Source organism: Bacillus rossius, chromosome 1 (assembly GCF_032445375.1).
Source record: "Bacillus rossius redtenbacheri isolate Brsri chromosome 1, Brsri_v3, whole genome shotgun sequence".
Lineage (NCBI taxonomy): Eukaryota > Metazoa > Arthropoda > Insecta > Phasmatodea > Bacillidae > Bacillus > Bacillus rossius.
The window spans coordinates 29,852,280-29,875,269 of record NC_086330.1 but is presented as its reverse complement, the minus strand read 5'-3'; the positions used below and the strand labels follow the sequence as shown (position 1 = coordinate 29,875,269).

Sequence of the window (22,990 nt, the reverse complement as noted above, 5' to 3'; positions counted from 1 at the left end):
TCAAAACTGTAACACAAACTTCTAAAAATATTCTACGAACATCTTGTTCATTATTTTACAATAATATTTTATACAATCTATACTAATGTTAGGATCTTCATTGTGGATAAAAATTTTCTCTGTGAGTGTGTGTGTGCATGTATAATATTCTGTGTTATAATTACAAAATAAAAATAAAAAAATTACTTATATGCTAATCCTCAATACTGGAATACAGATTGTACACAATAAATAAAGCTCGAACAATATGGTTAGCTTGAATCTGTGATGGTATATGGAAAATTATAATTAAGGATGTAAAATTATGAACAAATAAACCATTTGTGTCAGCTCAAATGTTTGTTAAATGACTGGAAGTTAGGTTGGGCACATCATTTAAAAAAACAAAAGTTATTGTCAATATTAAAATTGGGTTCCAACATTAATGCACACCACGATATAGTTTATATTATAATGTTTTAATAATAAATCCCGGCCAACTGTTGTCAATGGTAGAGAACGAAATTCATACCTTTGGACTTCTGAAATTCCGACGAGTACTCAGTATTAGTCGACAGACTCGATTGTATTTAATTAATTTCTTCACTCATAAAATATAATCTTATACGATTATCATTTCAAAAGGAAAAACACGGCCTTCGTATTTCTTTTTAATTATTTCCTTTTCGATGATATCAATTCTTCCACTCATTTTTTAAAACTCCTTCCTAAGCATAGAGTAATGTACATACAATATGACAATTACAATACCATAGCACATAATTCAATATATCAAACAAACATGGCACTGAAAACTAAATATATATCGATTCACAAAACCAATGCAAAAAGTTCATCTGTAACAATGTTTCGTTACAGATTGCCGCTCCCTGTTGTGTATATAAAAAAGTCACTGTTATATTGTATCACGTGTCTGAGTTTTTCTTTTACACAACTGTTACAAACATTGCAACTTGCACAACATAGGTTTTTAATCAAAGTTTTTGACTATATATATAACAAATCTCGCAAGACTTGACCACTGATTTAATGAGAACAATAGGATGGTTTTAAGGGAGCAGTTTGACATCGTCCGGATGGCGATTTTCCCCAACGATTCAGCAGACAGAGGATCACCAGAGGAGAATCCTTGTTGGTGGCGGCTGATGCAGACTTTGATATAACAGTTTTTGAGCGATTGGGAGAAAGTTAATGCATCTCACCCCGGCACTCCTGTTACTGCAACATGACTCCATTAGAAGGGTGCCTTAGCGATGAGGTTCCCGAACAGCGTCCAGGAAGAAAGGCATACTGGCTGCGAGACGGAAGACATCCCACTCCAGCACTCGGACAGCGTCTTGCGGCAGTAGCAGTGGTCGTGACTACGACCTGCTGTAATTGCTGATGTGGTGACGTGATACTGTCACATCATACACGACGTGGATGCTTCAAGTCCAGTTTTTCCCGTTAGGTACATTATCATTGTTACACATTTAGCTTTCGCACTCGAAGTATAGGTGTCCCAGCATAATCTCACTTCACTAAGCTTAATTATGTGCCACTTACATGCTTGCAAATGTAAGTTAATCTCCTACTCTCACTTCTGTTTTTGCTGTTGCTGACACAGCAGGTTTAATTGAACTACTTAAATAACCCAAAACTTAGCTAGTTTAAAATTACATTTAAATTTTCATAAATTACGACAATATTCAATACTAACTTAAGTAATAATTGTAATGCTAACCTTCGCTAACAATAACTGTTTGAACATTAAAACACGTGTTAAACTTTATAATATCTCAATAACACAATAGATAAATTTTTTAGGATTTACAATTTTGTTTTAGTCATGATTAGTCATTTCCTAATGTACAATATGTGTCATATTAACTATCATTAATTAATCTTGGTTAGGGAATTGTACACAATGGTGGGTGTACTTTCCTAATTTGGATACTTTTGGAGTATCCCATACTCACGTTCGGTTATCTCCTGGATATAATAGAAGGTGTATATATGTTTAAATCAAATTGAGAAAAATATTATTATTTCAAAGTAGTAATGTGTTCTAAACATACATGGGATTCATCATATATAATATAACTGACTACTAATATACCGTATTTACTCGTGTATAGCGCGCCCTCGTGTATAGCGCGCACCACGATTTTTGCAACAAATTCCAAAGAAAAAACTTTTTTTTTCCCCGTAAATAAATTGTACTAACATTTTGTGGTACCTGTTAAGTAATTACGTATGAAACAAATGATAATTTAAATTGATGTGTGGTGATGCGTCAGGAAAATACTTAAACTCTGCTGTGTAGACGGAAGATAATGAAGCGCTGTATCGTCACAACTGGTACGTGGGCGGGAGGAAGGGAGGCAGGCAGGAATGTGACACGGATGACTAAATGACTCACCGGTAGCAGCTGCGACGAAGCGAAGGAAGTGGGAGGGGGGACTGGTGTCAACATTCTCTCTCTCTTTTATTTTACTAGCTGTAGAGGGGGAGGTCTAAAAATAAACAAGAGACCTGCGAGCTTGCGCGCGCACGTGTGTGTGTGTGTGTGTGTGTGTGTGTGTGTGAGAGAGAGAGAGAGAGAGACCAGGTTGTGTGCGTGCGTGTGTGTGTGTGTGAAAGAGAGGCCTTGTTGCTTGTGCGGATGTGTGGGGGGGTGGCCAGAAACGTCACCTGTCACCCGGCAGTTAACGACTTCCACTCCTCCCCGCCTCATCTACTCACTTTTTTTTTTCCGTGTATAGCGTGCATCCTTATTTTTTTCCTTTACTTGAGGGGAAAAAAGGGCGCGCTATACACGAGTATATACGGTATGCATGTGCTTTGTATTTGTTTGAATAACTATAAACTCTCAATGCTGTCATGTACATACTACTACATACAGTAACACCATAGGCATTTTAGTTCAAGTCACAACATTTAAGTCAACACATGGAGTATGCCGAATACCATTGTTAACTATGACTAAAACTAAGCAAATCAGCTGGTTTTCGTGTATGCAATTAATGCCAATTACTAAAAATTCCTTAAAACAGTAGGTTTCTCTCAGGTTGCTTCCGAATAGTTTCACCGTATGACCTTGACATAATACATCAAACACTACGTTTGACTGCCCACCTGCAGCAATAGCTCTTCGGCTATATGTCCATAGACACTGCAGTATCTATATCCCGGCGAGGGTGGCATATCTCTTCACCTCTTCGCAGGACGATCGACTGATATTAAACTTCAGTCGACATACACGATGCCAAGCTCACATTAGTGCGACTCCTCGGTATACTGCAAACTGGATTATCACCTCACTACACACAATGTGTAAACAATACGTCTCTAAACCCCAGACTAAGAATTAAATAAAATTTCATTTTATAAGCTGACTGCTTGACTATTTTAGCCTTTCGTTAGAAAGCTTCTGGACTCCATGTCGACATTATACTTGAGTGATGGGCATTTTGTACTCTCGCAGTTGTGTTAGGTTGTATCTGCCTATGACTTGATTAGTCTTCAAATCCTTTAATGTGTAGCAATTCGAGTTCACGACTTCCGTGACGACATAGGGACCTGTGTAGAGTAGGAATAGCTTCTTAGTTACGAACTCCCAACTCTTGCTTATGGGTGCAGTTTTCCGCAATACTAGATCTCCTATGCAGAAGCTCCGATGCTTGGATGCTGGTTTTCGCCGACGTCTGACTGCAGCTTCTGATACCAGCTTAGCATGTACTAGTTTACGAACTTCTTCTCCACTGGGTAGATTGTCTTCTGTTGGTGGTATGTCATTTTTGGGTAAATATGCAGGGTTGATCGTCAAAGACCGATCTAGACAGAGGGTTTCATAAGGCGTTTGTCCAGTTGATCCGTGCACAGTATGATTCAAAATACATTCCACATAGGGAAGCTTATCACGCCACGACTGTTGGGACTGGTGGCAATATGTACGTAGCAATGTCCCGAGGGTTCTCATTTGACGTTCAACAGGATTGCTCTGAGGATGCCGTACAGAAATAGTGGTTGGAACAGCACCTAATTTGCGCACACCCTGTTGCCAAATTTCGCTAATGAATTGTGTAGCTCGGTCAGACAAAACGACCGTTGGCTTACCAATTTCTTCAGAAAATAATTTTAATTTTTCAAACAATGTTTTAGCTGTTGTGTTGACAATAGAATACAGTCTAGTGTATTTAGAAAATACGTCATGAACGACGAAAATATGTTTTACCCCTCCTTTTGACCTTGGCAGAGGCCCAAATAAATCCAAGGAAACAATCCACAGTGGTCTCTCGGGTATTAGGGCTTGCAGTTCTCCATGCAGATTTTCAGGAGCATGCTTGGTCTTTTGGCAAAGGTCACAAGATGATGAAACTTGAGTAATACTCCGGGGCATGTTGGGCCAGTATAACTGTCGGCTGATGGCATCATATAATTTGCGTCCGCCAACATGTCCGAGTGTACAATGTACTTCCCAGATCACAGCTGTTCTTATCTTCACTGGTAGGACAGGTTTCCAGTCATCTTCATAAATATTACGTTTGCGAGTTTGTGCGAATAAAATACCATTACCCGCTACACAAAAATGTCGGTGTATTCGGTGTTCTTTAGGCCTGTTATTCAGTTGTTTTATTATTTTCTGACAAAATTCATCTTCACCTTGCTGTCGGTATAGGTCTTGAAGCAGGATCTGTAATTTTGGATTATCCTGGATCGTAGCTGCAGTGATGGGTGCTACGAGAAATTCTCTGGCTTTACTCGTAGTTCGCAAATCATTAGCATGTATTTCCTCTCTGCGGCTCAGGTAGTCCGCTGCTGTATTGTCGACTCCTTTAATATGACGAATTTCTAGATGATATTCTTGTAGTAATAAACACCATCTAGTTAGACGACTGCCGAAAAGTTTACCAGCTTTGAGACACGTCAGAGCCTGATGGTCTGTCAAAAGTAGAATCTTCTCGCCTAGCAGCAAGTCTCTATACTTTTGCAAGGACCATACTATAGCTAGTGCCTCGCGCTCTGTCACAGTATAGTTCCTTTCCGCTGCGTTCAATGAACGGCTCGCCATGGCTACTGTTTTCTCGATGTTGTTGTCGCACTGTGCCAACTTGCATCCGAGTGCATATTCAGACGCGTCTGTGTAAAGAAAAAATTCCTTCCCTTGGACAGGATGGAATATCACATGCTCTTTCAAGAACAGCTGCTTGAGGTTTTCAAAAGCTGTTTGATGTTCTGCAGACCAATTCCAAATTTTGTTTTTCTTAAGTAACTCGAATAGCGGTATGGCGGTCTTCGCTACTTGATTCGAGTAGTTGCGATAAAATCCCACTACACCAAGAAATGCCCTCAGTTGCCGAACATTTCGAGGAGTGGGGAATTCCTGTATTGCTTGTAATTTATCTGGTGAAGTTTTGATACCCTCTGGTGTAAGGATATGACCCAGAAAAGGCAGCTCATTTCTGCAAAATACTGATTTTCGGATTTTTACAGTCATTCCAGCATTCTTTAGTTGATTTAACACAATGTTGATATGTGATATATGCTCGCTGAAGCTTGAGGAAGTGATGAGAATATCATCTACATATGCACGCGCAAAGCCAGAACACTCAGGGCCTAATGTAGCAGCTAAACACCTGGTGAACTCGGCCACCGCATTGCAACGGCCAAATGGCATGACCTTGAAGACGTATTGTTGGTTCTTGAACAAAAATGCGGTATACTGGTAAGAGCTGTGTTCTAAAGGAATCTGCCAGTATCCTGAAGACAGGTCGAGTGTGGTTAGGTATTTTATTCCCTGGTACAAGCGTAGGATTTCGCTTGTCTGTATAGGACTCTCGCGATCCTTTATGGTGATACGATTTAATTCTCTCGCGTCAAGACATAAACGTACCGTACCGTCTTTCTTACTGACACATACTATAGGGTTCGCATAGGGACTAGCCTCTCTGCGAATTACTCCCCAGTCCAACATCAGTTGTAAATACTCGGTCGCCTCTGGTAAGTATTTAACTGGAATCGGGTACGATTTCTTATGAAAAGGCTGGTCTTGATGTATCTTGATTTTTGCCTTATAGTACCGGTTCAGTCCTGGTTTATCGGAGAAAACTGACTGGTGATCGGTCAACAAGTGATACAACTGTTGTAACTGTCCAGCTGTCACTGTCGTTACCCCCTGAAGCGATAGTTTCAAATCTTCTAGCGAAGCTGTTAGATCCTCAAATGTTTGGCAGCAGAAAACTTGTTGAGGCATTTCAACATTTTGCAGGAGACCTACAAACATGTCTCGCACATGCCATTTGTCTGTCATACAGACTGGTTGTCGGCTATCACTGGTACAAACTGTCCAATGATTGAAGTCAATCACAATGCCATACTTGGATAAAAAATCAATACCTACAATAAGAGGTTTCGCTAGGCCTTTCACCACTAAAGCTGTCATAATTTTTTCTTCACCTAGGCCTTCTACAGTGATTAGAGCCTGTCGGTTGACAATAGGGCTGGCTCTAGATGTAACTCCTACAATTTTCATGGCTGGGACTGGAACTTTAGGTAGTGGTGGGCCATTCATTTCTAATTGTAACAATAGCTCCTCACTGATGCACGTCACTTCTGCACCTGAGTCTAGCAGTACCAATGTCTCGTAACCATTGACTCGTAGTACAACTTCTGGGCACACTGACCTTGGTTGTGGAAAATCTTCTCTATTTAATTCTTTGTATAGAAATTCTCGCTCGTTTTCGCGTAGAATTACAGTGCACATGTATTTTCTATAACCGACATAAGTATATACTGGTGAATGTGACAATGTTGCTTGCTGTTTTACCCCTCTGTCCGTGAGTCGGGTCTCGGTCTGGGGCGGATTAACCTCAACCCTTTTTAGTTTAACTCGCTCTTCGTATTTTGTCGGCCCTGTCCTGTAGGCTCGACAGTGTTGGAATTAATCCAGACTCCTCCATTTGTGGAGTTGGCTAGGGCTACCTGAAATGACTCCGCCGCAGGATTCAATGGCTCGTTGCGTGCGAAGTACCCTAACTGCTGCGTAGTTACTGGTGGTGAGAATGCTTTCTGAAAAGACGATGATGCTTGCTTACTGCCCTGAACGATGCTGCTGTTCCCTGAAACAGTGTTGACTTGGTGTGATGACAGTCGGTCCTCTTCGGTCTTGTTGGTGTATCGACTGTCGAAAGACTTGCGATATCTCTTTGCATCCTCGTACTCTTCGTCCGAATGAGACTTGCAACGTCCTGACGTAGATTTCTTGGGTGGCCGCTCCTCCGGTGATAGGGAACGCCGACTTCTGTTACCTCGTCGAGGTTCATCTCGGTACATTTGACTGTCTTCATTGTCACTGTGGTACTTTTGGTTACTTGACCACCAGGTCTTGCTCCTGTATGGACCTGAATGTCTGGGTGGACAACTGGAACGTTGGCTGTGGTAGCCACCTTTTCTTCTGTGGCCTTGCTGATTGCGTCGTGGATTCTCTTCACTCTCCCATCCTAGCAGGTTTACGACCGCTTGTCTGTCTTCTCGCTGCTTACTGTCACGCGACTGCCAATAATTATGTACCGGCTGATGCTTTGGGTATGTCACTTTCGTTTCAGACTCTTCTTTGCTGAATTGTGACTTGTGGAGCCTTTCCAACTTGTCCAGTAACAACAGCTGTTCCCGGAAGTCGGTAACATCTTTATAGCTTCTGCCACTCAGTTGCAATTGGTACTTTAAAGGAAGCTGTGTTGACACGGTAGCAATGAACTCTTCATCTGTCATAGCCAGGTCCAGGTATCTAGTTCTTTCATACATACTGGAAATATGTGCTTTCAGCGATGCTCCGCGCTTCGGATCGTACCGTTCAGTGTGAAGTTGTGCGCGTAAGTTCCCTTGGATCCTGAGATTCCAATACTGTTGTCGAAACTTCTCCTTGAAATCTTCATACGAGTGGGTGGTGTTTAGCTGTATTTCCCACCAGTAAAATGCATGACTCTTTAGAGCCGTGCTCAAACATCTCAGTTTCTCTGTATCGGATAAGCCAAAGGTTTTTACATACTCTTCAAATTTGTTTAAGAATCTTACAGGATTCTCGGATGACTTGCCAGAAAACGTCGGCATAGACTCCGACCATTGGCGAGCAGGGTGATGAATAAGTGCAGCCGGGTCTAGGCTGGTCAGGTTGGCAGGCTTGTTCAGGATCTGTCTGTCAACTACTGGCATGTCTGGCGCAGTATCCTGACTCCTACTCTCCTTTAACGGACTGCTATTTTCGATTTCTGTTCTGGGAATATGGTTGGTAATAAGCGCTGATCCCAGTTCATGTACTCGTCGCTCCAATGATTGTACATGGGCTTCTACTTGGTGGTGGTGTTGTTCAACACGCTGACTCAGGGAGAATGTTTTAGCCTCAACAGCCTTCTCCGCAACTTGCATAACGTCGCCACCGATCGCATTGACTCGATTGCTTAATATGGATGTTGCCTCTTCTATGTGATCTAATCTTTCGGATAGGTGTAAGGTCTCTTCCCTTATGGCAGAGTGGTTATTAGAACACTGCCTATTAAGCTCTTGGCGTTCTTGTATAGCAGTGACGAGAAGCGCCTTCGTACGTGACTCCAGCTGTTCGACCTGGGACTGTCCTTGTGAAACTCGATCAGCCAGCTGTTCCAAGGTCTTGTGTTGTTCCCTGAACTTTGACTCCAATCGCCCCTCTAATATATTGAGATCGGTTCTTAGACAGGTCTCTATGTTAAACAGTCCCGACTGTAATTCTGTACGCACGCTGCTAATGTCCGACTGTAGGTCTGTACGCACGCTGCTAATGTCCGACTGTAGGTCTGTACGCACGCTGCTAATGTCCGACTGTAGGTCTGTACGCACGCTGCTAATGTCCGACTGTAGGTCTGTACGCACGCTGCTAATGTCCGACTGTATACTACTTATGTTGACCTGCAAGTTGAGTAACATCTGGCCTAAACGATCCAGATCGAAGACTTCTGGTGATGGAATAGACACATGGCCCAAGACAGCTGTTTGTATAGGTTCTGTTACTACTGCATCCGCTGATATCCTATCCAAAGCTACATTAAAAGGTTCCTGAATCTGTTCAATTACAGCAGCTGCAGCTGGTAACACTGAGGTTCTGGAGGTGTCACACCTTGTAGGCATCTGAGCGGGGACCAATAGCCGCTCCAAACATTCACATTCTCTGGTAAGCGATGTAACCGGACTGTCCACTTTAACTACCCTTTCCGGTGAAACCATGTTCTCGGACGAAGATGTTAGTGTGTTACTACCTGAGTTAATAACCTCAACTTCGTTTGACTCATTGTAGGTAGCCTCAGTTCTGTTACGAAGACTGTAAACTGACGCACTACCTCTAGACATGGTGTATGGAGTAGGTAGTAAGATGCCCAATATTTTCAATACCAAATTAAAAAAAAATACTAAATAACTAAACAAAGCACTCGTCGTACATTCGTGCCCCACGTTGGGCGCCATTTTCTCTATACTAACGTTAGGATCTTCATTGTGGATAAAAATTTTCTCTGTGAGTGTGTGTGTGCATGTATAATATTCTGTGTTATAATTACAAAATAAAAATAAAAAAATTACTTATATGCTAATCCTCAATACTGGAATACAGATTGTACACAATAAATAAAGCTCGAACAATATGGTTAGCTTGAATCTGTGATGGTATATGGAAAATTATAATTAAGGATGTAAAATTATGAACAAATAAACCATTTGTGTCAGCTCAAATGTTTGTTAAATGACTGGAAGTTAGGTTGGGCACATCATTTAAAAAAACAAAAGTTATTGTCAATATTAAAATTGGGTTCCAACATTAATGCACACCACGATATAGTTTATATTATAATGTTTTAATAATAAATCCCGGCCAACTGTTGTCAATGGTAGAGAACGAAATTCATACCTTTGGACTTCTGAAATTCCGACGAGTACTCAGTATTAGTCGACAGACTCGATTGTATTTAATTAATTTCTTCACTCATAAAATATAATCTTATACGATTATCATTTCAAAAGGAAAAACGCGGCCTTCGTATTTCTTTTTAATTATTTCCTTTTCGATGATATCAATTCTTCCACTCATTTTTTAAAACTCCTTCCTAAGCATAGAGTAATGTACATACAATATGACAATTACAATACCATAGCACATAATTCAATATATCAAACAAACATGGCACTGAAAACTAAATATATATCGATTCACAAAACCAATGCAAAAAGTTCATCTGTAACAATGTTTCGTTACAACAAAGTTACAGCAAGCATCCGTGCATATATTTCACATATATCATAGCATGTAAACAAATTGTTAACATAAAAGCAACATAACATTATCATACCATGGCAATTAAATTTTGTTGTAACTATGTTACAAGTTATTTATTATGTACAAAGCATAGCAGTTGTACAAATGTATACAGTTAATCCGGTTAAGGGAATTTAAATATGAAATGAGACCTTTCAAGCAAAAAATGCCTTTAAAAAACACAGCACACAATATGAAGTAAAAATTACATAATGGATGGATCATCAGTACTATATATATTATGAATGGATTCAGTACAGCCACTGCAACAGAACAGTTTGAAATTCTTTAGTATTTTTCTCTGCTTCAAAATAAATTTTTTTTAACATAAATGGTATTAGTGCCTCATTATAAAACAAAAATATTCATTAAGAAAATGACACAAAAAAAATGCTAATGTTTCACTTTCTGGCATTGCATTTATTAGACCTGTCAAATTATTTGCCTCGAAGTTTGAATTTTCATTCTTATTCAAAGGTTTGTGCAAAACGATGAATTAGGGGTTTCTGCATTTTATGAACCAGGAGTTCCTGTTATTTTGATCGTGTGAGTCATCATGAAAATGCAACATTCCAACAGCAGCAGCGGGGTTAAGGACGGGCGGGAGAAAAACATAAGCCGTACCACACATTCTGCGCGGGGCAAGCAGAATAAGAGACGAAAGAAGACTGAACCTGGGAATCGTCGCACTAGGCTGCGGAGCTCGTCAGCTTACAGTTTGTGCCTCTGCGGCCGGGCCCGGGGCGACGGGCCGCTGCCCCTGTCGACGAGCGACAGCACGAAGCCAGGGCGACACGGCTCGTCTGTGTCCTCGTCGTCGCTGCCACTGTCCTCGTCCGGCCGGTCGCCGGCCGGCAGCAGCTCCGCCACGTGGCGGCTGTACCTGCCACCGGGATTGTTCACATCGAGGTCACCAGGTAACACACGACACCTACCAGCAAGTTGGCCATGACCCACAAGCGAACCGTTCCACAACTTTCATCCTGGAGAGTTTTGGGAATTCAACAAAAACCAAAATGGAAAACCAGACCTTAATTTCAACTCCCCATCGAGTATAATGAATGAAAGATTATACGAATGATAAATTAATCAAAGAATGTATTAACAAACAATGTGTGAGGGTATTTAATTCATTATTGAAAGAAATACAGAAAGATGATGAACAAATGAATGAATGAAAGAATTAAGGCTTAAAATCTCTTTTAAATCGAGGTCATTAGAGGCGATAAAGAGTGAGGTGATGTGGATGGAGCAGTGACGCAAAGCACTGGTAAGGAAAATGGGAGTACCCTAATAAAACCCACTAACTCGCCCCAACGTCTACCACATTTTCCCACTTGCAAAAAAATTCATATTTGAACCTGCTGGGATGTGAACTCAAATTACCTCACAGGGAGGTAAGTGATATAATCACTCAAACAAAGCAGTATCCCTTCCTCAATTTCCCTTATGAAAGGCCTGTGGTACTGAGCTAGACACCCTATTCCAAGTAGGGTAAATATGCTCCAAAAAATCAAACTACAAAAAATATTTGATTTAAAATAGGCAACTTGTATCACAAAAAAAATAATATACAAAAATTAGTTGATTAAAAGTGTTGAGAAATATTACAACATTTTGTATGTCAAATACGACACAATATTCATGGATAGGGGCTGGAAAAATGAGCTGTTTCAGTGACTCTAAGATAGACTTTACAGTCTTATGCACACTTGAGCAAGTGTCTGCTGGTCGTCTGTTGTTCACTTGAGAGATTACTAAACTGGGTTGCTGTGATTGAATACTTTTACTGATCAATGTTACTCATTGGCTCAAAGTTCTTCACAAAAACAGTGAACCAATTTATTATACTAGCAGGTCAAAGATAAAAACTGTTTGGATTCTAGCCTACAGTGAAATGAATCTGCAAATCAGCATTACCCAAATCATGTTAATTTATCACGAAACAGAGCTAACAATAATACCATAATATCTCCTCTAGCTATGACTTGATGTAGGCTTTTGGACATACGCCATTGCTTAGCACATGTATGTCTGTAGAAGAAAACTACAAAAAAACACAAATGACAAAAAACACAAATTAAGCAAAAAATTGCTGTTGTCATTATTTAACACCACGCAATACTCCACAACAGGAATATGGTCAACAAACAACGAAAAACAAAGAAAAATTTTGTTTGAAATATTTGTTTGTTGACCATATTCCTGTTGTGGAGTATTGTGTGCCGTTAAATCCCGACAACAGCAATTTTTTGCTTAATTTGTGTTTTCTGTCATTTGTGTTTTTTTGTAGTTTTCTTCTACAGACATACATGTGCTAAGCAATGGCGTATGTCCAAAAGCCTACATCAAGTCATGCACTCCCATTGCACAAATCTTTCAAAGATAATATCCTCTAGCTATGGTTGAGCAGTTGACGTGTATCTTACTGCATCAAGTCATCCAAGTCCCTCTGCGATGGTGGCGATACCAGCAAGAGGCTGCCGCCACTGCCCTTCCTCTCCTTCAACGTCTCCTCCGCGCCCTTCCCGTCCTCCGCTGGACCCTCGTCGCTGCTGTCCTCGTCCGACTCCGGACTGGTCTCTCGAGACGACGACGACCTCTGTCCTGCAACACAAGCCCCAGCACCATGGCCATATTGCATCCAGTGCGCAGTACACTGGGTGGGGGATACGTACAGAAAAGCTCACTTAAGATGTTCCTACAACAGTAAGTTTACCTGTCTGATATTTTTAAAAAAACGTAGTTAAGTCTCCATATGAAGTGTGTACTTATTTAAGTCTAGGAAGATGCTCTTTTTTTTTTTGCTACATAATCATTTTCTGTCTATAGATTCTGTACAGTAACAACAGGACCGACATTAATGTCTCTACTATCATTGGTATTTTTAAGTAGATTTCAAAGAAAGACTACCTATTTTACCTGTTACCATGGTGCAACTTCTGGAAATTTTTTTATTATTTTTATATAGGTTTTCGTTTCATGGGTGTTTTTTGAGAAAGGGTTGAAGGACAGAAAAATTGATAACTCCCTAGAAGGCACACTTATAATCTGTTAAAATTGTTAGTTAATCATATAAATTTTATCTAAAACTTTTGTCTAAAACAATTTATTTTAAATCGTACCATAGCAGCATAAGAATAAAAAAATAGGGGTAAAAAAATAATAATAATTTCCATACCATGTACACTATTAAATCTATTCTTATTTAATTTAAAACCTTAAAGTTTAATCTACAACTTTCATCATAAATTAATTTTTTATATGACCAATAATTATAGGAAGGGTTGGAAAAATCAAGGGATCAAGTAAAAAAAAAAATCCTAACTCCCTTAGAACATACACTATTAAATCTGTTCAAATTGTTTGTAAACCTTAAAAATATTTATTCAAAAACTTTTGCTTGAAAATTTTTTTTGATACAATCAGCCATTGCTGCAAAGGATGGAATAAACAGGGATTAAAAACAAAAATATTAATATCTCCCTTCGTAAGCACACCAACAAATACATTTAAATTGTTTGTAAATATTATAATTTTAAACTAAAACTTTTGTCTGAAACTATTTTTGTAAGATGTTGGGGAAAAAAATGCTTAAATAAAAAAATATATAATTTCTGTACCATGTACACTATGAAATTCATTTTCATTATTTATTGTGAAACCTTAAAATAATATTTACAACTTTCATACGAAATAATATTTTATACGACTAATCTATACTGCAAGGGATGGAAAAAACAGGGGTTGAATAACAAAAAAATGCATAACGTCCTTAGTAGGCAAAATATCAAATATGTTCATATTGTTTGTAAACCTTAAAAATGTTATCCAAAACTTTTGTATGAAACAATTTTTATTGCAGAGGGTGGAAAACACAAAAGGTTAAAGTAAAAATAAATAATTCAGGACTTCCTAATAACTAATAATGTAAACTATATGTTATATAGAATACCCAAAAATTATAAATTTACTAAAAATAATCTAAAACTTTTGTCTGAAACAATTTTTGATAAGACAAACCATTACTACAAGGGGTTGAAAAAGACACAACAGTTGGAACAAAAATATAAAAACTTCATTACCATGTACACTAATAAATCAATTTTTTTTAACTTCCAAAATTTGGTCTAAAATTTGTCCGAAGTAAATTTTTACGTAAACAATCATTTCTGCAAGGAATGGAAAAAAAAGGGTTGAAAGAAAAAAAAATCATGCTGAAACAATTTTTGATTTAAATGACCTATTACAGTAAAAACAGTAATGTAGGTACGTAATTAAAAAATATTTATCTTTCTTAATATCAAATTTGTACGAATTTATTTTAAACTGTGTTAATATTAACCTAAGCCTTGGTCCAAAGCAAATTTTTATATGACCACATATTAGTGCAAGGAATAAAAAAAAATAGGATTTGATGATCAAAAAAATTCACTACTACCATAGTAGGTAGTATGAAATATCGTTCTAAGCTATTCAATGTTGGATGCATTTAGTAAAAAAAACTCAAATATTATCACCGCATGGAATATGAAAAAATGTACATTAATTTTAAAATGTACCAGAAAGTTTATAGAAGTTTCCAGAACAATATGCTTTTTGTTAATTTTTTTTAAGTCATGTGTCTTTTGAAGTCCTGACTATCATTGTTATATATAATTTCAGTACCAGATTGCATATTAGTATTTCTTATATTTCTGTTTAAAATTCACAATTTTTCAAATAAATATCTCTATTTACTAAATAGATTTTTTTTTTGATGCATACAATTTTGAGGAATTACACATCCCCACCCTTCTCAGACGACCACATAATAAACTACCTAAAATTATATCTTAGAACTAAGCTTGTGTGATTTGTTGCTCTGTTTCTTCAAGGAAATCATTTTGGGTATGCTCTTTGTTTGATGTGTAAATGATATAATACATACTTAAGTTTGCTATCTTTGTATAGTAATCACTAACACTGTGTGCTGGATAATGGCAAGTGTTTCAGTGTAGTTAAACTGTGTTAGCTGACACTGGGTGGTTCAACTAACCCTGTAGAGTTCAGGTGTAATGCCCATACACAGACTAATAGCTTGCTAACTACCTACATCTCCACAAACATGTAATCTACATATTCACCATCATTAGTCTCGCCACTATCAATTTTATTTTTTCACAGTAGTAATGCATTGTAACTTCTTTTTTACTTTGTCAGTGTAAACATTTCTTTAACAAATACTAAGCTTGCTTTTTAATATTTCAGGTCTCATAAATAACTGACCAATGTTCTAACATGTTGCAAATGCATCCTCAAAGTTTAAGTCCAGCATTAGGCAGTAATGTCATTTGAAGTAGTTACCATATATCAGTTTTTAACCAGTAACTTGTTCAGATTTGGCTTATTTTTTAGAAGATGTATGCAGAAATAATTTAATTACAAATATTTCCCTTAATTTTATAATTTGGCACTTTACTACGTACAGTCATAGTTTATTTTAACATCTATTTGAAATCTGCTTCACATCAATTACCTGAAGTATTATAAATATATTTTTTATCACATACACAAAACAAATAATTAAACCAGATTTCAAAAAGAAGTTAAGCCCAAATTCATTCAATTCATTTAATTATTCATTATAACATTTATTCATTTTTTACTGTAATTTATAATTGGAATATCTATCCAAATTATTGCACTGATATTCTTACATATATCTGTGATCTTGCTTACTTTTAGTCTGATATTAACTATCAGTCTTTAGCCTGTGACACTGGGAGGATATATATGATTACTTTGTGTCATGTTCAAGTGATGTGGGTTGTGCTTATGTGGCAAAGGTCATGTATTCCATCCCAGATCCCTGGCATGACTCAAACTTATAAGCACTGAACAAGTCATTGCCTAATTGGTTCAGATCTTGGAGGTGCATGGCTGTGCAAGAAGGAAAGTCAACCAAACATAACCAACAAAATTTTACCCCACAATTTTGGATTGCTCAAATATTAACAGCAACCTACAGTACAGATTAATTGTTTTCGTGTTTTTGTTTGAAAAATCACAGGACCTAACTTTTGACACTTTTTATAGCCAACATTCATAGTATACTGCAAGTATTTGGTCAAAAATAGAGTCACAGATGTAAAGTAATCATTTATATCCTCCTGGTTTTACACGCTAAAGACTATTATCAGTTAATACCAGACTAAATGTAAACAAGTTCAGAAATATATTATATCTATGCTTATCAGTGCCAATAATTTGGATAAATTATTCAAATTAAAATTTACAACAAAAAAAATGCTAATCCAAGAAAATGGGATAAAACTTTTTTATGAATTAATTAATGTATAAATAATAATTAAATGATTTAAATGAATTTGGGCTTAACTTCTTGTCGACATCTGGGTCATTGAAGATGGTGAAGGGTGATGAAAAGAATTATTTGTGGAATGAACGGAAGAGCACCCCGAGAAGACCCTATAGCAAAATAAAGCCGTGTTTCCACTTGCAAAAAAATGTTTAGTTCCAGTCCCTTCGGGAACGGAACCCAAATCACGATGGCGGGAGGAGATTGATCCGACCACCCTGCAGCCACGTAGCCCCCCCTGAACTGGCCTGCGGTGACGATCTCGACGCCTGGAGGAAGAGCGAACGAGGCGGGTCCTTGGAGGTTAGCCACGGGCAGCTGGTGCTTCTCCGCACACAGGTTGAGGATGGCGCACACGCGGGTGAGAAGCGGGTCGTACGTCTTGTCGTCGGGGCACAGGCCGCTGAACTTGTGCAGCAAGAGCAGGCCGCTGCCCTTGCGGAGCACCTTGCGACCCGCCTCTGCAACGACAAACAAGCAGCATGCCACTACACTTGCGGTTTCATTCTCACTGAATCGTTAATTTTCTAACAGCGTTTGTTTACACACCGCGACAGGCATGAAAGGCAGTCAGGGAAAAAAAAAATCTACTCAACATTCCATTCTTTCTAGTTTGCGAATCAAAATATTATTTCACTCTCTGTACATGCAAACACATTTTTAACTTAGTTAAGTGCATTTTTTTTTTTTACATATGGAGATTTACTGATCAGCAACACTCGCTATAGATCTAGTAGCAGAGTGCAAAATTATAATGTATGAAAAAAATATTTATTTAATTTATTGTAATTGTATTTTTGTAAAATGTGAATTTTCCAGTTCCTTTTAATAAATTTGTATAAAAAAAAAAAACAACCAAAACACTATTAATGAAAAATCATCAGTTGAACCACCAACAAATACTTCCAAACAGTTTAGCAACACTCGCGGTGACCCTGAACTCACTGGTGAGGCAGATGTGCTGGAGCGTGGCGAGCGCGAAGGAGCAGATGCGCAGCCTCATCCGGCCGTCGTAGTGCTCCCAGCGCTCGAATATGCGCAGCAGCAGAGGCACCAGGCTGCTGCCCCTCACCATGCGTCCGCAGCACAGCTCTGCGCAAGCAACACCCCGCCGCTGCTTTACTGCAGCGGGACACCGGCGGACGAGAACACGTGCACGCGTGTGCTTACGACACAGTCTGCCGATGCTACTTCACACTTGGACACAAAACTAAACAGTCAAAGTAAAACAATAATTGAACGATGTTGTACAGATAAGTAGTACTACAGTAGAACCCTGTTATAATGTGTTTCAAAGGGCCAAAAGGAACAAATGTTACAAGAAGGAAATACCAAAGTACCAATTCTCAGTTATGTACACAAATTCCATGTTAAAAACTACTGATGGGTACACTCAGGGGCGCAACAACAGGGAGGGGGGGGGGGCAAGGGTATTTTGCCCCCCTCTGAAACCTTGAAGTCGGGGCAAAAAGGGGCAAAGAAAGTGCTGTGTAATCAATTTTTAGATAATAAAACTGCTTAAATAACACCATTTTCCACCTTGAAATACAAATTTTCCTGGGGGAGGACCCCCGGACCCCCCCGCTTCAATAGAGGGGATCAATGATTCTTTATAAAAAGGTATATTGCCCCCCCTTTGGAAATTTAGTTATTGCGCCCCTGGGTACACTCAATGCTTGAATTTGCCTAGACCAAGCCAATAATTTGCCTTAATCTTCAAGATGTTTTCGGCCTCTATTTTCTTTGTTTTTACAGACGCACTGCCACATTTATGTAAAATTTTCTCACAATTCACAATGATGGCATTTAAAGTGGAATTGTCATTGTCCATTTTCTTTAGAAATTGAAAACAAATTTTTTTTTGTGGATTGCTACCCACAAATGAAATCAATTCAACTCTACTATAACCAATATAATTTTTTTTTGTGCCTTCATGGAACAATTGGAAAACAAAAATACTGTAAACATATACATAAACATATTAAAACACACTAGACTGGCAAGTAATAAAAGTATTTGTTACTTGTTAGTTTGTTTTCCAAAATTAACGTGCCAACAGATGCAAAAATATGTACTTTTGACATATATATAGGGGCCGGAAAAATTAGCATCTTGCTATAAATGCTGTTTTTTGCTAATTTACATTATAGATGCTATTTTGTTTGCTAATTTCCAATATAAATGCTATTTCAGCCTATTTTCTAAATATGTATATGATTTTTTTCAGCTAAATTAGTTTAAATATCATTCAATTGGATAGAAAAAAATTATTATAAAATGCCACAATACTGCTACCTATAAGTATTTTGACAGTTTTCAAAATATTGTACAAAATGTATCTTCTTACACTTAGAAAAACCCTCAATTGTAGACTTTCATTGACCTGACTCAGCTTGTATTCAAACTGAGCTGTTTGTCTAAGAGACATGTGTATATATAATTAAATTATTTTAATTTATGTTTTGTCACTTAACAATTATCAGCACTAAGTTAATAGTCAACACAACAGGTCCACCACATTTGCCACAGACTTTTTCATCTCACAGTTGAAAGGTGTATGATTGACTATAAGATGAAAACAAAACAGTCTGCACTTTCTTGCAGTATGCTTAAGTGGCAGTGTGAATGTAAACCACAGAAATACTAGTGATACTTGGCGTTACCCCAAATGTTACACATACTTAACCATGAATTCTGGTTATTGTTCTCTACACAAGTTTTTGTGGTTTGTGATTTTGCCATGGCTCTGTGATGCAAACAAGTTACATACATTCTGAGAACCTCAAAATACAAAGCAACCCAATTTTTGTGTATTAATTTTATTTAATTAAACCTGCAACTTAACGTTGCATTATCAATTTTTTTAATTAAATAACTATTTAAATTTTTTTGTGGTTAATGTGATTTTTGTACAAAACTAAACTAAAGGCATATTTACAAGAATTTATAGATATAAATATTTAGTTTCCTATTTTCATGATGTAAATATTTAGTTGTAAATAAAATGCTAATTTCACCAAAATAGATGCTAATTTATAAAATAATAGATGCATATTTAGAACAAAATAGATGCTAATTAATTTTTCCAGCCCCTACATATATACACAGAGGTTTTCCTCTATATCTATCTATGTCTATCTATCTCTATCTATGTCTATATCTCTATCTATGTCTCTATCTATCTCTATCTATGTCTCTATCTATCTCTATCTCTCTATATATGTCTATATATATCTATCTATATCTCTATCTATATCTCTATCTATATCTCTATCTCAATCTATGTCTCTATCACTATCTATATCTCTATCTATGTCTATCTCTATCTCTATCTAGGTTTATGTCTATGTCTATCTCTATATCTCTATATATATATCAATCTCTCTATCTCTCAATATATATCTATCTCTCTCTCTCTCTATATATATATATATCTCTATATATATCTATCTCTCTCTATATATATATCTATCTATATATATATATATATATATATATATATATATCTATATATATCTATATATATAGATCTATATCTCTCTATATATATCTCTATATCTCTCTATATATATCTCTCTCCCACACACACAAGCGCACACACACACATGCACACGCATGCACACACACGCGCACACACACACGCGCACACACACCTATACGTGTTTAGGCCCCTATTCGAGGACCCCATTTTTTACCCTTAAATAGAGGACGGGAATACACAAACACTAACGTAGCTTCCGAGGACTATTACTTTAGCAAGCATATCAGAGGACCTGTCAGACTGAGGACCTTCACACAAAGTGTGTCTGGTGCTTTATCCGAGGACTGTAAAGTTTTACAGTTAACTGCAGGACTAGCAAAATCAGTATAAATGTTTCAACAAGACAGGGTTCCTGGTAGTCGTGTAGTCGAACCAGTGGTCCTTGCTAAGGTGATACGGAGTCGATTCTCGGGGTTCTTCCGTTTTCTTCCCTCTATAATCCCGCTGCTGCTCCATTTACATTTGACTTCGCTTCATCGTTACTAAATACCTATATGTTATAATTTCCGTAAAAGTTTTTTTTTTGATAAAACCACTTATCCGAATTTGTGTAAACATACAAAAAAATATATATTTTTTAACTGAATTAAAACATAAATTTCGCTCCAAAAACTTCATTTATTTAAATGTTATTCACGAAAAAATTGTTATGATGATTAATTTTTCTATTAATTGAGATTTTGAACTATGAATTACAATTCAATATTTGTAAGAGAACCCGTAGAACCCCGTTTTTCAGTTCTATATGTTCCAATTCCGATATAAAAAAATAATTAATGTTTTATTTGAAGACATCAATTCTGCTGGTATTGAACGAAGGTTTCAACCAACCTAAATAATAAACTAGATAAAACTAGTGATTTAAGAATAAGAAGTCAGAACTATATCCTACTTATCGTATTAAAGGAAAAATTTAATTTTCATACATATTAACATAGAAATCTCAACGTATAAAATATTTAAAAACCAACAAATAAATTCTCAACGAAATGTTTAAACAACAGTGCAACCAATAATAAGTGTGATACAATTACAAAAATGTATTCAGTTACATTTTATAAAAATTAAAAAAATTAAGGTGTAATTAGTTTTTGGTAAGAGAATAAAACTTTCCGAAATTCTTGTCCAAACGAATGTTATTAGTTTCACGAAAAAACTGAATTACGAACTTTAAATAAGAACTATATTCTACGAAAAACAATGGACATTAAATAGTTTAGAATATTGTTTCATGTTTAATATTTAGACCGCACGGTTATATTTACACACCAGCTTAAAATCAATTCTTAACCGAAGACTGTGTACTGCACCAATCAATCTAAGGACTTTTACACAGTTTGATATATACTATTTCATGTTAAATAAGAGTACCGCGTGGTCATTTACACATCAGTTTAAGCTCAATACTTAAACGAGGACTGTGTACTGTACCACTCAACCTAAGGACTTTTACACAGTTTTATATACTGTTCCATGTTTAATAAGAGGACCACATGGTCATTTACACACCAGTTTAAATTCAATACTTAACCGAGGACTGTGGATTGTACCACTCAACCTAAGGACTTTTACACAGTTTCATATACTGTTCCATGTTTAATAAGAGGACCGCATAGTTATACCGCGTGGTTATATTTACACACCAGTATAAACTCAGTAGTTGACAGAGGACTGTGTATTGTACCACTCAATCTAAGGACTTTAACACAGTTGGATATATTGTTCCATGTTTAATAAGAGGACCGCATGGTCATTTACACACCAGTTTAAACTCAATACTTAACCGAGGACTGTGTATTGTACCACTCAATCTAAGGACCTTTACACAGTTTGATATACTATTATATGTTTAATAAGACGACCATTTGGTTAAATTTACACACCGGTTTAAACTAAATACTTAACCGAGGACTGTGTATTGTACCACTCAATCTAAGGACCTTTACACAGTTTCCAGGGTGGTGTTGTTTTTGTGTTAGGGCGCCACTCCCGTCCCCCTCTTCCCCTCCATCCACACTCCACCCTGCCCGCTCGTCAACATGCTCCATCGCAACTTGCAGTTCGTGGAAACGTGCGACTCTACACAAAGTCAGCTCAACACGTGTGTCTTCTCTCCAGTGCTGACAACTTATTCGTCACTCAGTGGCGGATCCAGCTTCAAATTTTGGGAGGGACCGATGACCCAGTACCTCCTACTTTAATTGTGCGTCCGAAAAATTCTGAAACTAACAGCTTCTCAAGGGGCTATTTGAACACATGTATGACGTCACGTAAACATAAATTAGATAAACAAGTATCACAAAAAAATTAAAAAGTATTAAATTGAAATATTGAACCAAATTCTAAAGGTCATATGCGGCAGGAAGCCTATTATATTTTTTCACACTTCAGTTTTTCGACAGTTTTTTTCTTTCAATGCGAAGTAGAGAAAAATCATAAAACGTTACCTGGTCCTAACCATCTCAGTGAACAGATATTTATTTCCAAACTTGGCCTTCCAATGTGCGCGAACTTACCACAAAAACTCATACATTCCCCTAACCTTTGTATTTTGAAATGCCTAGATTCCTAATGTACCAATTTATAAAAATACCAAATAAATATTGGAATAAAATGTACTTATAAACAAAGTCCTCGTCATCAGCATACATAAATTAAATTTTTACATGTGAGATTTTTATAATAATCACATACCAAATTGTATTTTTGTCGCCATAATTTTATTAATTTAGAAATTTATCTTGCTTCAAAAGGTTGAACCTTTATTTTTTTA

The 22,990-nt window shown here is 37.3% G+C and overlaps 1 protein-coding gene across 2 annotated transcripts in view; it reads right to left on the bottom strand.

The window, feature by feature from the left end:
• LOC134533665 (cytosolic carboxypeptidase 1-like) overlaps positions 1-22,990 on the bottom strand; it is a 246,022-nt gene that overhangs the window by 132,485 nt on the left and 90,547 nt on the right. For both annotated transcript variants that reach the window (XM_063371214.1, XM_063371222.1), the window contains exons 8-11: positions 17,622-17,768; positions 16,925-17,137; positions 12,748-12,925; positions 11,034-11,201 (exon numbers count right to left, since the gene is read on the bottom strand). In XM_063371214.1, coding sequence (XP_063227284.1) covers positions 11,034-11,201; positions 12,748-12,925; positions 16,925-17,137; positions 17,622-17,768 — 706 coding nt within the window. The remainder of the gene's footprint in view (positions 1-11,033; positions 11,202-12,747; positions 12,926-16,924; positions 17,138-17,621; positions 17,769-22,990) is intronic.